We start from the raw sequence: 14,290 nt of genomic DNA, 5'->3' as shown, positions 1-14,290 counted from the left end.
GCCTGGGTGGCTCAGTCATTTAGCATCTGCCTTCGGCTCAGGTCATGATCCCAGGGTCCTGGCATCAAGCCCTCCATCGGGCTCCCTGCTTGGCGGGAAGCCTGCTTCTCCCTTTCCCACTCCCCCTGCTTGTGTTCCCTCTCTCGCTGTGTCTCTCTCTGTCAAATAAATAAAATCTTTAAAAAATAAAAATAAAACCTTAATGAAATTTAAATGACCTTAATGAATTCAGAGATCTGTGTTGATGAAAGTCTATCCCACTGGTATTCTAGACATAGTCTCTTTTTGTGAATTTCTTTTTCCTTAGTTGTAGATTATGTATATTTAGATACTGGCAGTCTAAATAGTAGATAATACCTCCTTTTCTACCAAAGTCCTCTCAATAGTATCTGTATTTTATTTCTCAATTTTATTTATCTGAATTCTAACAGCTGCCTAGTCAATTTTAATTATATGCATATACTCCAAATTTATCCATTCTACTAATGGATGTTTTGGTTGTTTCCATTCTTTTTACTATTAAAAACAATCTACAATAAGCATTCTTACTCATGCCTCCTTTTGCAGATAGAGAATTTCTCTAGAGTGTATTTCAATATAGTGGAACTGATGGATTAAAAATTAAGCATATCTTCAAATTTATTATATGTTACTGTTTTCTCTCCTAACTGTATCAGTTTATATCCCTGCAGTTTGTACAAGAGCTTTCATTTTTCCATTGGCTTGTCAGTTTGTGTTCTAGGTCTTGAAATTCTTTGCCCATCTTGAATGGTGTAAAATGATAGGTCAGTATTGTTATGTGTATCTCCTTAATTACACATAAGATAATTCAGGAAGATTTATGTGTTTTGACATTTAGGTTTCTGTTTTATGAAATGCCAGCTGATGTCATTTGCCACTTAATTGTTTTATCTTGATTTTAGGAACTCATTACATATTCTTGAAAGTATTTGTTACAGGTATTACACATGTTCTCTACCAGTCTATAGCCTGGGGTTTGGTTGTTTTTTGTTTGTTTTGCTTTGTGGGTTTTTTGTTTTGTTTTTTTTTTTTATTCGAGAGAGAGAGAATGAGAGAGAGCACATGAGAGGGGGGAGGGTCAGAGGGAGAAGCAGACTCCCCGCCGAGCAGGGAGCCCGATGCGGGACTCGATCCAGGGACTCCATCCAGGGACTCCAGGATCATGACCTGAGCCGAAGGCAGTCGCTTAACCAACTGAGCCACCCAGGCGCCCCTGTGGGTTTCTTTCTTACAGTTTTCTTTCATAGTTTTTTTTAATTATAGTTTTTTATAGTTTATATATTTTTAAAAATTTTTATAGTTTCAGTGGTTTGTAGTTTTTGTATCTTGTTTAAGAAATTCTCCCTTACCTCCAAGATCATAAAGATATTCTATATTTTCTTCTAAATGCTTATTTTTCTTTTCATATTTAGTTCTCTGAATAGGAATTTGTATATAGTGTGAGGAAGGCTTTCAAGTCTGTTCTGCTGGTCTGTGTATCCTCACAGTCTCTTGACTTGAATAGGATTATAATAAATCCTGATGAATGATAGGACAGACGTTAGTCTTTAAAACTGTCTTGGCTATTCTTGTTTCGTTGCTTTTTTGTGTTAATTTTAGGATGTGCTTCTTAATTTCCAGAGGTCAAGGGGGTTATATCCGGTCAGTATTTTGATTGAAATTGCTTTGAATTTGCAGATTAATTTGGGAATAACTTACATGAATAGGGTATATTACTCCATTTTTTAAATCTTCTGTAATATTTTCCAATAGTAAAGGTACCTATTACTTCTCTCCACCCACCCAAAAAAGATACCTATTACTTCTCTAGGTCTTATACATATTTTGTTTGGATTTCATCCCAAGTCCTACTGTTTTTTGTTGTAATTTTAACTTGTATTTTTTTGAATTACATTTTAAGTTGATTGCCAATATATACAAGAATGTAACTTATTTTCATATATTGATCTTAAGTCTAGCAACCTTGCTGAACTCTCATTAATTCTCTAATTCTCTAAAATCTGTAGATTTTATTGGGTTTTCTATGTAGATAATCATATTTGTGAAGAAAAATAATTTTCCCTTTCTAGTCTTTTTACCTGTTATTTCTCTAACTTGTATTACTGCACTAACTAGAACATTCTAATAAATGAAGTTTAATTTACCATAGATTTTTGATAACTTTTATCAAATTAAGGAAATTCTTTTCTGGTCCTGATAAAGTATAAGTATTAGCTTTGGTGTTGAATTTTATATAATGCTTTTTTTGGACCATCATTTGTAGAAATGGTTGTATGCTATTTCCTTTAATAAGTTATTGGGGTATGTTTTGTTAATAGATTTCTTTAAATTTTAAACATGAACATTTCTTTTCCATTAAATTAGCTTAGTTTTGAAAGGGCAAGAAGGAATAAAATGCCTATATACTTAGGCTTATAAAATGTTAAGGATTCAGCAGAGAGAAGCAGATCTTTGCTCATTGAAATTCACTCCTAATTCAGGTGTACTCACTGATTTCAACCCATTTTTTGTTAGAACTTTTTTTTTAATTAACTTTAATTTTCATCTGAAATGCCCACATTCCTGTAGAGAAGATGATAAACAGTAAAATGATTAGAAGCACAGTGGTGTAAACAGTAGGGAAAAATAATTGAAGAATGTTAAAAAGGATAAATAATGTTTGTTTAGTAGTTGCAATTCAGTGATGTAAGACACATTAGTTGTGAATGCTAATATTATAGCAGTTTAGTGAAGAAAATTTACCTGAAGGATTAAAGGAAAGGCAAATAAGCATGTTACTTACCATATTTTTATTTCCTTTACCTATTTACTTTTAAAGAATTAACCCAGAAGCAGTATATGCTTATTTTGGTATGTATCCTGTCAGCTGTTTTTTTAATACATGAAAATATTCTCATGTTTTTAATAGAATAATATAATGTATACATTTTTTTTAAGATGTATTTATTTGAAAGAGAGTGAGCATGCGGTAGGGAGGGGCAGAGGGAGAGAGAAGCTCAAGCTGACTCTGCTGCTGAGCATGGAAGCAAGGCGGGGCTTGATCTCACGACCCCAAGATCACCACCTGAGCCAAAACCAAGAGTTGGGTGCTTAACCAACTTCACCCCCCAGGTGCTCCAATGTATACGTTTTTGAAACTACTATGGATTTGAATAAGATATCTAGAATGCTAATACAATCTGCGGCACCTGGCTGGGTCAGTTGGAAGAGCATGCGACTCTTGATCCCAGGGTATTGAGTTCAAGCCCCACTTTGGGTGTTGAGATTACTTAAATAAAACTTAAAAAAAAATAGAATGCTAAAATAATCATCAATCTCTTTTTTAAATTTTTTTTATTTTTATTTATTTTTTAAAGATTTATTTATTTATTTGAGAGAGTGAGAATGAGAGAGAGCACATGAGGGGGGGAGGGTCAGAGGGAGAAGCAGACTCCCCGCCGAGCAGGGAGCCCGATGCAGGACTCGATCCCGGGACTCCAGGATCATGACCTGAGCCGAAGGCAGTCGCTTAACCAACTGAGCCACCCAGGCGCCCAATCTCTTTTTTTTATTAGTTAGAAACTGTGGAGGTGATTCTAAAGTTTATCTGGTTGGAAGTTTAGCAATGAGTACTGTTTTCTCTTAAATCTTCCCTACAGAAGTACTCATGGATGTGCACATGTACAGACACACCCACAGGCAAATAAAATATATATTAGGACATCTGTTGGAAAATTTTTTGTAATATTAAAACCAACTTATTGATCCATCATTAGGGACATGAAGTACATCCATGTAATGATATATCCTGTAAGTGTAAAAAAAATGATACAGTTCCATAGATGGGTAGGTAGGGAGGTAGATTGATTGATTGATCTGTAAGACCTATAATGAGAAAAAAGATCAAAGCCCAGAATAGTGTTTCTAATGTTTTACCATTTGTGTTCTTTTTTATTAAGAGGGAAAGGGAGTATATATTCACTTAATTATCATGTACTGATACTGTGGAATAATATGAGGCCATTAAAAAGAATGTACTGACATGGAAAGATCTCTAAGACATACTGTTAATTTAAAAAATAATAAAACGAATCATGGAACATTTATTGTCTGATCTCATGTAAAAAGAAAGTTGCATGGGGACACCTGGCTGGCTCAGTCACAGAGCATGCAACTCTTGATCTCAGGGTCGTGAGTTCAAGCCTCATGTGGGTAGAGAGCTTACTTAATAAAAAAAAAGTTCCATGTACATTCTAATCTTTATAAGGACATATCAAAAAAGCAGGGTATGTACATACTTAACTACTAATAATGGTTTGTTGGGTTTTTTTTTTAAGATTTTATTTGAGAGAGAACAAGCCCACATGAGCCAGGGGAGGGGCAGAGACAGAGAATCTCAAGCAGACTGCACGCTGAGCACTGAGCTGATGCAGGGCTTGATCTCACGACCCAGAGATCATGAGTGGAAACCAAGAGTCGGTCACTTAACCAACTGAGCCACCCAGGCGCCCCTTAATGATGGTTATTTCTTAAAGATACTTGGGGGGCGGAAGTTCAGTTGGGAGGGAATCTTTATTCTGTATATCTGCATTTTTTATGATGAGACATCATTCATATATGCTGGATTAAAGGAAAAAGTAATATGTGCTCATTATAATAAATGAAGATATAAAGTTAAAAAGAAGAAAATAAAAAACACCCATAGTAGCCTTACCACCCACACATATCCTGAGATAACTACTGTTAAAACCTTGATAAACATCCTCCCAGAGGTGAGGGACATTTTGTGGAGGACATTTAATCCTTAAACCAAGGAGAGGGAGAGAAAGAGCACCACATAAAATGTTTACACTTAGCAGACAATAGACATGTTTTTTAAGCAGAAAAATAACATGATAGTGTGCAGCTTCTTGTCTGTTTTGGTTTTGCTTTTCATTGTATCCCCAGTACCTTTATAGCACATAATAGCTCCCAGTAAGTTTGTGTTTAAGAAATAAGTGATGGTGATCTACTAACCATTGGTGAAACTCTTCCAGTTCTGAAGCCCAAGATTAAGAAATCATTGTGGTTGACTCTTAGAGAACGACCAACTGTAGCTAGATGACATTGGGCAGATATTCTTTACTTATTATTTCCTGTAGTTTGGATTAACCCCAATAACATAATACCACTGTGTTCTCAGACCTCTCTACAAGACAGGGAAAGCTTTCACTAGAATAGATTAACAGGCCAGGGTGGCATAGAAAGCTTTAGGAAATAATACCTAACCTTTTCAACTTAAGGGGCTCTGGCATTTGTCCCCTTACAGGCCTTGTCTCATACCCAGAACACACTCTGTATATGTAGCAGAAAATGGTATTATTCAGTTACCCATGAAGAAAGCTAGATTATAAAAACTGTAGGATTTAGCTTTTCTGTTCTTGTGCCTGTCTTCTAGTCAGACAGCTGCCAAATTGAAACTGCTCAACTCAGCAATGCTTTTTTATATATATCAGTATGCATAAAGGATAACTATAACTATAATTAGTTAATTATCATGGAACTGAACACAAGTTTCTGAATTTTTTTATGGAAACATTAACACGTACTATTTGTGTTTTTCTTTTTAGTTTCTGCCACTGCCTTCTACAAAGCACAACCTGTAATTCAGTTCATGTGTGAAGTTCTTGACATTCATAATATTGATGAGCAACCAAGACCTCTGACTGATTCTCATCGAGTAAAATTCACCAAAGAGATAAAAGGTGAATTAATTAGCATTTGGAACAATTTAACAATAAAATGCATGAATACAACAAACTTTTATTGAAAAAAATTTTTTAAGTCTATTCATATAACATCATCTGTGAAAATATAGATTATAAAATGTTACATTAAATTCATTGCCATTACATCTTAGTGTTTGAATGAAAGAAATGCCAAGTAATGAAATTAATATTGATACCAGTGAATTTTTCATTAATACTTGCTGTTACTAGCTAAAGGTATAAGAAGAATATCTCATGGGAAAATGTTTCTATAATAGTGTTAAAAGGAAACATTCCAAAAACATTGTTATGTCAGAACCAGAGTCATTATTTTAACATATTCTAAAATAATGACTTCCTTATTTTTCTGAAATGGTTGAATATTTTATTCCTTTGAAACTTTATGGATACAGGGCTAGCCTGTTTCATGTGTTATTTCAGAGTTGGAACTTCGTTGTTTTGTGTACATTATATAGTTGATCATTGATCTTGCCTATTTTAGTTAGTAGCTAAAGTCTGTACAGTGGTGTTGCATCCTATATATATTTTACTAACATAAATTCATCTCTACATGGTCTTTTAGAGAGAATAAGAAAAAGTAATTTTAATAGTGTTCTAAAATTTGTATTTATTTCATCTTTATATAAATGTACATTCCTGTATACATTTAAATATACATTTATAGTTTCATGTGCAAGCACATAAACACTTTATCAGTAATTTAAGGAATTTTTCAAGAGTAATTTTGATTGTGTAAAATTCTTGCCTTGTTCACAGCTTTGAACCTAATCCTCAAGTAAGATGTGACTCCACTGTATTTAGTTCTTTATTTAGGCATGAAGAAGAATTAGATATTCTCTAATTAGAATGAATAGTATAAATTCTATTTATATTAAGTGTTAAATCTTAGTCAGAAATAGTAGTTTTTTTATTTAAGATTTTAACTGTTGCGGATAATTTTCAGCTTCTGGTTTGAATGAAACATTGAAGTTTGTTACCTGAACATCTTTCAGTTCCCCGAATCAGAATAGCTCAATGCATCCTGCTTGCTCCAATAATCATTCATTCTTTGCCATTCAGTACCCAGGAGAGAGATAGTCATTGTGAATAAAACATTAAAAGGAAAATCCTTCCTGCTTTGAAAATGAGCATCCATTTATCTCAAGTTATTTAAATGCCAAAATAATAAAGTGTTATATATTAGTGTATTGCAACCATACCATTGTCCTTTCATAATCTGTATTAACTGCACAGTTAGCATTGTCGAGAGGTTAGTGCATTACCCACCATTAATGTGTGATCATCCAAATGCCATGGTTTCCAGTGGAGTTGCTGCTTAGTTACCACCTCTGATATCATGAAGTCACTTACATTATTTTGCGGTAACTATGCAATCAACTCATATCACCACTCTATCACAGAAAATACAAGATGTACAGAACAAGGATGCAACTGCTGCCCGAAGAGCATGGACTCGATCTTAACTTCAACTGCTCAGGGGCCCAAAGAAATGACTGAAAAAATGACTAGAAAGCATTATAAAGTTGATGTTATAGTGAAGGTAAAGCCAAGTTTATAGGTTAAATATTTGATTTATTAAAGCCAAAATTTTTTTTGGTTGGATGGAGGGTTTTGGGAGGGACCTGGGCAGAGAATTATCTAGTCCATTTTTAAAAATTTTAACTTTTTGCTAAGCCCTGGGTTGGGTCAAATCCTTAGGTACCTATGACCCTAGATTTGGGGTAGAAAAATCTGAGTTGGATCTAACTGACCAACTGATGATTTTTTTTCCTCCATTCAAAGTCACAAAGGCTTTGTTGACTTTTTGGGGGGGTTTTTGTTGTTGTTGTTTTTTAAAAGAGAGTTCTTTAATATACATCATGTAATCCTACCATGGAAATTCAAGAGAATCAGAGTTATGTATTCTGTGCTATATATTTGGGCTTAATTTTTAACCAGCATAAGGAACTTGATGGTAACTGTTAAATAGTGATACAAAGTGTGATATAATGAATAGATTTCCTTAGTACGTTCATTTGGTTCCAGTGGGACTTTTATCTAAATATTTAACAGTAACTTTAGGGTGGTTCCTTTGTACAATTATTCATCATGGTTAAACAGAAATACTGAGGGAAGTGTATGGTAAAAGTACCATATGCTTATAAAAGAACCACTTTATTTTTGGTAAAAACTTATTTCATAGGCTATTAAAATCTTACTAGTAACTTCTCTAATTCAGGGGAAGACTTGTAAAAAAATTGCTAAGTGGTATATAGCAGAAAAAAAATTCTAAAACATAGTATTTCCGTACATAATATTTTTACATCCTGCTTCATATTGTTACTTCATATTGTTTACTTCACATTTCCTTCTTATGAGGCCTTCTTTAGATAATATTTTATTTTCTAGTCTTCTTTATAATATAGAGGCATAGTAAATGTTCTAATCTGAAATTTTAGTTTTATAAAGGTAATTACTAATAAAAACTACTTACCACTGATTCAGTTAGTATTTCTCAAGAAAAATCCATACCAATCTGGTACAGTGACACTGTGTCCATTTAACATCTTAATTTGTGCTGGACAGAAGAAAATATTACTATGAATGAACTTTGTGTTTGGTAGTACAGTTGGTAATTGATAGAAAAATAAGTTACACTGTTTTAGGGTTTCTCAACCTTGCCAGTGTTGATATTTTGGGCTGGATAATTCTTTGTTGTGGTCTGAGGTGGGAGGTAGTGCTCTCCCATGCATTGTAGGATATTTAGCACCATCCCTGGATCCAAGAATCCCTAATTCTAGTATCCATTAGATGCCAGTAGCACCCCACAGTCATGACAATTAAAAATGTCTCCAGACATTACCAGAGGTTCCCCGGAGGGCAAAATTGCCTGTGGTTGAGAATCACTGCACAATAGGAATCACAAATATAACAGGGAAATAATGCAAAAGTAATACCATAAATACTATCAGGAAACTAAAAGTTGTCCTTCATCTACTCCTTTCTAGATTTTCTGCCTTAGGAGTCTAGGCCATAGTAATGGAGTTGCTTATCTATAAGCAGTGGCCACTGTGTCGGTTTGTTAACTCTTCTCTAGGTAGCTCCGATATTGCACTGGCAAATACAGTAGCACCAGCCACATGTAGCTATTTAAATTAATTAAAATAAATTTTCACTTTCTTAGTCACACTAGCCACATTTAATGTGCTCCGTAACACACATTGCTAGTAATTAGCACAGATGTAGAACATTCCATCATCTCAGAAAGTTCTCTTGGACAGCACTGCTTAAGAAAATTAACCCCAGGGCACCTGGGTGGCTCAGTCGTTAAGCGTCTGCCTTCAGCTCAAGTCATGATCCCGGGGTCCTGGGATCGAGTCCCACGTCGGGCTCCCTGCTTGGCAGGGAGCCCACTTCTCCCTCTCCCACTCCCCCTGCTTGTGTTCCCTCTCTCACTGTGTCCCTCTCTGTCAAATAAATAAATAAAATCTTTAAAAAAAAAAGAAAAGAAAAGAAAAAAAATTAACCCCAGAGAATTTCACCAGTGGTTTAAAAGACCATTGCTTCACTTTCTAAAGCAGGCCTGGGATCTTCAAACTCCTGTGGTCCACAGATGGGCTGTAAGGATCCAGGAACATCTAAAATCATATGCTTAATTATGTGTATATCCAGTTTTCTGAGAGTTTATTGCTTTCATCAGACTCTCAAAGGGGTCAGTGATTCTATAAGAAGGTGGGGATCACCTGCTCTAAGAATTGTTTTGGTTGCATTTAATTTCTGATAGTCAATAGTAAGAGAACTGTGTCACTATCTTATACTTCAAATAAATTGTCATTCTGCTTCTGTTAAAAGGGCCTGGAATTTTTTTCTTCCTACTATAAAAATCTTTGAAGGACTTCCTTCTTGAGATTCATGAAATTCTAATCTTCAGTCACTATGTGATGACTGTCTATTCAAATATCACATACTTTGAAAATTACAGAGAATGTTGAGAATTATTACAACTCCTCTTTCACTCCTCCTTCCTTCTCCTAGCATAAATACCTAAATTTATTATAAACAGGGTTGTTGTTGTTTTTTTTTTTTTTTCAATTAATGGTGAACTTTGCCCCTTGTTCTATAGGCTTTTGCAAGTTTTATGATTCTGTTTTTTAGTGTGTAGAGCTTGATAGGATAGGGAAAAAATGTTTGGAATTAGATCTATCATGATTGTAATCCTTACTAGCAATGTTATTTATAAAATCCTTTATTAATATCACATTGCCTGTATCACAGATTTTTCTGTCTGTTTAGAATTTGAGTTTGTATAGTAGTGAACAGGCTTTATAAATATTTGACATGTGACATTTTTATAACTTCAGTTTTTCTTGTTGGGAACAGGTCTGAAGGTTGAAGTGACTCATTGTGGAACAATGAGACGGAAATACCGTGTTTGTAATGTAACAAGAAGGCCTGCCAGTCATCAAACGTAAGAAAAGCTGGTGTTTGTCAGAGCAGAGATTGATGTGAGGCAGCTTGCTGTAGTTAGTGGATTGGGAGTTTTGCTCACCGTAATGGGATGAGAGTTGTTAATGTGTACTTTTTTTTTTTCCAGCTTTCCTTTACAGTTAGAAAATGGCCAAACTGTGGAGAGAACAGTAGCACAGTATTTTAGAGAAAAGTATACTCTTCAACTGAAGTACCCACATCTTCCTTGTCTGCAAGTGGGGCAGGAACAGAAGCATACCTACCTGCCACTAGAAGTAATGTGTTTAGGCTTTTTTAATATCCTCTTGTTCATTATTCTTTTGGGTTTTTTTATGGTGTAAAATTTACTTCATGCTCTCAAGTTATTTTGGATATTGAACTTTTTTAAATTTTATTTTAAAATTGTAATAATGAAATAATAGGGAAATTTTCATCCACAATCCTACCACTCTAAAGTAACCACTGTTAACATTTTGGTACACTTCTTTTCAGCCTTTTTATCCAGTGTACATTTTACCCTGTTATAATCATACTGTAAAGCAGCATTGTTTACTACTATTTTACTTAACATGATATTGAAAAGAAGCAGTTTAGTGAAGTAGGTTTTAAAATTTTAATTTTGCATGTAATTAGCAATGAGAGTTAAAAAAAGATAAATACATCTAGTACAAAACTTTTTTCTGTTTGTAGGTCTGTAATATCGTGGCAGGGCAACGATGTATTAAGAAGCTAACGGACAATCAGACTTCCACTATGATCAAAGCAACAGCAAGATCTGCGCCAGATAGACAAGAGGAAATTAGCAGATTGGTTAGTATTTGGCCCTAGAAATGGGAATTAAAAACCTGTCAGGATAGGGGCTCCTGGGTGGCTCAGTTAAGCATCTGCCTTCAGCTCAGGTCATGATCCCAGAGTCCTGGGATCGAGCCCTGAGTCAGGCTCCCTGCTCAGTGGGGAGTCTGCTTCTTCCTGTCTCTCTGCTGCTTCCCCCATTCATGTGCTCTCTTTCTCTCTCAAATAAATAAATAAATAAATAAAATCTTTAAAAAAAACATACACAAAAAAACAAGTTAGGATGAGCTACTACTAAAGAGCCATGTCCTTATCAGCTCATACCTTTTTACCATTTAGCGTACTATCAAAATTAAAAGGGATCATGGAAGTCATCCAGTGGTGTTCTAGGGGTAAACCTTAATGGGTTCTATGAGAAGGATTAGATTCTTCTAATTTAACCCAAAGCTCTTTAATTAGATCCAGAGCAGATGCTCTCAGAACCAACATTTCAATTTAGTGAACTGGAACTTTATTACCTCCTGCCTAAAAAAGAAAGGGAAAGGAAGAAAAGTCAACGTATTATGACTAGCAATAGTGAGCCTTAACACTCGGTGGGATCACTTAGCCCCCAGTATCAGACTGGTGACTGTATGGGATGAATAAAGAAATATGAGACTGCTCCAATCATGTAGGGTCTCTGAGCTGTATCATTGTTCTAAATGGATAGGAAGGAAGAGTATCAGTACCACTTTATAAAACTGATGGAATAAGGCAAAATGAAAAATAAAAGCCACCTGGATCTTACCTTACTCTTTTTGAATACCATTTGTATTGTGCAAGTGAAGAGAAAAAAGTCTAGAAATAGGAATATGACTTTGGGTAATAGTGAAGATTGTTATAAAAGGGTTACAGAACCGGTCCTTTCATTTTGTAAGCCAATTACAGGGAAAAAGAGCCTTTTTCCCATATGGTTTTATAAAGAATAAATAAAAGTTATTATATGATATTTAATTAGGAGAGTATGGGTTGGTTTTCATCATGGATTTTTTTCTGATCTATTATGACAGGATTTTAAAGCCTATAAGAGGCTAAACCTCTCACTGTCTCTGTAAAATCTCAGTAACTACTTCTAACTCATTTATTATAACTTTTCTTCCTAAGAGATAATATTGTACCATGGCTAAAAGCACAGGCTTTGGAATCTAACAGCTCTGGGTCCAAAGTCTATCTTCTTCGCTTACTTACTGTTACTATTGTGTTACTACAATTATAGCATCCAGAAGACTAGTGCAGTGATTGAGAGTAGGAACTCTAGAATCAGAACATACGCGGTTTCAGATTCGTGTCACTTGCTTGGCTAGATAGTTTTTAGGCCAGTCATTTAACTTTACTAATTTTTAGATTTATCCTCTGTAAAGATTATTAAAAAAAAAAAATCTCCTTTTATAGTTATAAGGTTATTGTGGAAATTAATTATAAAACTTAACACCAAGCACATCATGCAGCAAGTTTTTATTTATAGTAGTTATTACTCTTTGTAACCTTACTCTGAATATACACTAAAACACACCAGAAATGAATGGCATTTAAGCTTAAAGAACCATTAGTGCCTAATCTTAGAAAACAACCATTCCTGCTTATTGTGGAAAGATTCTTTTTACATATTTAGATTATATAGTTTTTTTTTTTAATGGATTGTTACTCAAACACTTGAACACCGCCTTCATTTTGTAACCTCATTTGACTTTTACTCTGAGACCAGGTAAATATGTTTTGAAAAACACAGTTACTATAGTATGCTATAAACAGGAATTATATTCTGAGGTCCAAGTCTATACTGAATTAAAATAAATCCTTTTTTTTTTTTTTTTAAGATTTTATTTATTTGTCAGCATGAGAGAGAGCACAAGCAGAGGGGAGCGGCAGGCAGAGGGAGGAGTAGGCTCCCCACCGAGCAAGGAGCCTGATGCGGGACTTGATCCTAGGACCCTGGGATCATGACCTGAGCCGGAGGCAGACACTTAAGTGACTGAGCCACCCGGGAGTCCCAAAATAAATTCTTTATCAACCAGTATTGCACTCTATGTTAACTAAAAAATTTAAATTAAAAAAAAATTCCTGGGACGCCTGGGTGGCTCAGTCATTAAGCGTCTGCCTTCAGCTCAGGTCATGGTCCCAGGGTCCTGGGATCGAGCCCTGTATCGGGCTCCCTGCTCCGTGGGAAGCCTGCTTCTCCCTCTCCCCCTGCTTGTGTTCCCTCTCTCGCTGTGTCTCTCTCTGTCAAATAAATAAATAAAATCTTTAAAACAACAACAACAACCATTTTCTAGGGGCACCTGGGTGGCTCAGTCATTAAGCGTCTGCCTTCGGCTCAGGTCATGATCCCAGGGTTCTGGGATCGAGCCCCGCATCAGGCTCCCTGCTCCGCGGGAAGCCTGCTTCTCCCTCTCCCACTCCCCCTGCTTGTGTTCCCTCTCTCACTGTCTCTCTCTCTCTGTCAAATAAATAAATAAAAATCTTAAAAAAAAAAATCTTTATCTTTGTAACTACGGATATATTATGTAAAAATTATCATCTGTATCATATTGGCTTTCTTATCTGTCTCAAATGTATCACATTAAGTAAATTTTATAATATGGCACTTTTTATCTGAAAATATTCAAGTAATTTTATGAGTTGTTAATCAAGTAATTAGAAAAAAAAGCCTTAAGATCATCAATATCTGCTGTCAAACTCTATGTAAAATAAACTTTAATAATACATGTCTGGATTTTCTAATTAGAAGTTCTTAACATTTTTTAAGTCAGAAATTTATTTCTCCTGTAATCTCTAGGCCACCCTCTCCTAAATGCATTAGGTTTAATCATATAAAATTGGCATCTTCACAGATTGTAAATAGTTGAAATTTCTTATTATTCAACCTAATACATTTAAATTTCTGTAAATTACTAGAAGGTTCACAGACTTCCTACGGTCCATTCATGATCTGTCAACCCAGGTTAAGATTCCCTGTCCTGTAGTTAGGGCATCATTGACTAGATCCAAAACATGGTGGACACAGTGAAGAAGAGAAAATGGAGGTTTCTGACGAATGAGGCAGGGGCTTGGAAGGAATTCTGAAAGTAACTATGAATTTTTTCTGTTAGGTAAGAAGTGCAAATTATGAAACAGATCCATTTGTTCAGGAGTTTCAATTTAAAGTTCGGGATGAAATGGCCCACGTAACCGGACGTGTACTTCCAGCTCCTATGCTGCAGTATGGAGGACGGGTAAAACCTCTCGGTGGCGTTTTCATTACAGAC

General features: G+C 35.2%; 1 protein-coding gene across 7 annotated transcripts in view; it reads left to right on the top strand.

Moving 5' to 3' along the window:
* Positions 1 to 14,290, top strand: part of AGO3 (argonaute RISC catalytic component 3) — a 133,844-nt gene that overhangs the window by 73,939 nt on the left and 45,615 nt on the right. For all 7 annotated transcript variants that reach the window (XM_045898093.3, XM_064589465.1, XM_064589466.1 and 4 more), the window contains 5 exons: positions 5,610 to 5,744; positions 10,128 to 10,215; positions 10,342 to 10,489; positions 10,905 to 11,024; positions 14,135 to 14,257. In XM_045898093.3, the coding sequence (XP_045754049.1) occupies positions 5,610 to 5,744; positions 10,128 to 10,215; positions 10,342 to 10,489; positions 10,905 to 11,024; positions 14,135 to 14,257 (614 nt within the window). The remainder of the gene's footprint in view (positions 1 to 5,609; positions 5,745 to 10,127; positions 10,216 to 10,341; positions 10,490 to 10,904; positions 11,025 to 14,134; positions 14,258 to 14,290) is intronic.

The sequence above is a fragment of the Mirounga angustirostris genome, unplaced genomic scaffold (assembly GCF_029215605.1).
Source record: "Mirounga angustirostris isolate CCGP_5_RB_7025 unplaced genomic scaffold, mMirAng1.0.hap1 SCAF_4, whole genome shotgun sequence".
In the NCBI taxonomy this organism is placed as follows: Eukaryota; Metazoa; Chordata; class Mammalia; order Carnivora; family Phocidae; genus Mirounga; species Mirounga angustirostris.
This window is presented reverse-complemented; position numbering and strand designations above follow the sequence as displayed.